At 61.8% G+C, this 207-nt stretch overlaps 1 protein-coding gene across 1 annotated transcript in view; it reads left to right on the top strand.

Annotated features, from left to right (window-relative positions):
- Positions 1-207, top strand: part of LOC119593586 — a gene marked incomplete in the record, with an annotated part of 34,026 nt that overhangs the window by 19,132 nt on the left and 14,687 nt on the right. Inside the window, 1 exon segment of the mRNA XM_037942539.1 lies at positions 71-203. Within this exon segment, the coding sequence (XP_037798467.1) occupies positions 71-203 (133 nt within the window).

A 207-nucleotide genomic window follows, 5' to 3' on the forward strand; every position in this document is an offset into this window, starting at 1 on the left:
CCCCCCCCCCAAAAAAAAAAAAAAACGCCTCACTTATACCCTCCATCTCCCCCCATCCCCCCCCCCCCAGGTCGCCGAGTTCGCCGAGGACGACAACGTGGTGATGAAACTGACCGACGGCGACGGCGAGGAGCAGCAGCAGACGATACAGGCGAAGGGCGTGCTTCTCGACGGCCTCAAGTTGGGCGCGACCTACACCGTCAGTCT

This window comes from Penaeus monodon, chromosome 32 (assembly GCF_015228065.2).
Source record: "Penaeus monodon isolate SGIC_2016 chromosome 32, NSTDA_Pmon_1, whole genome shotgun sequence".
In the NCBI taxonomy this organism is placed as follows: domain Eukaryota; kingdom Metazoa; phylum Arthropoda; class Malacostraca; order Decapoda; family Penaeidae; genus Penaeus; species Penaeus monodon.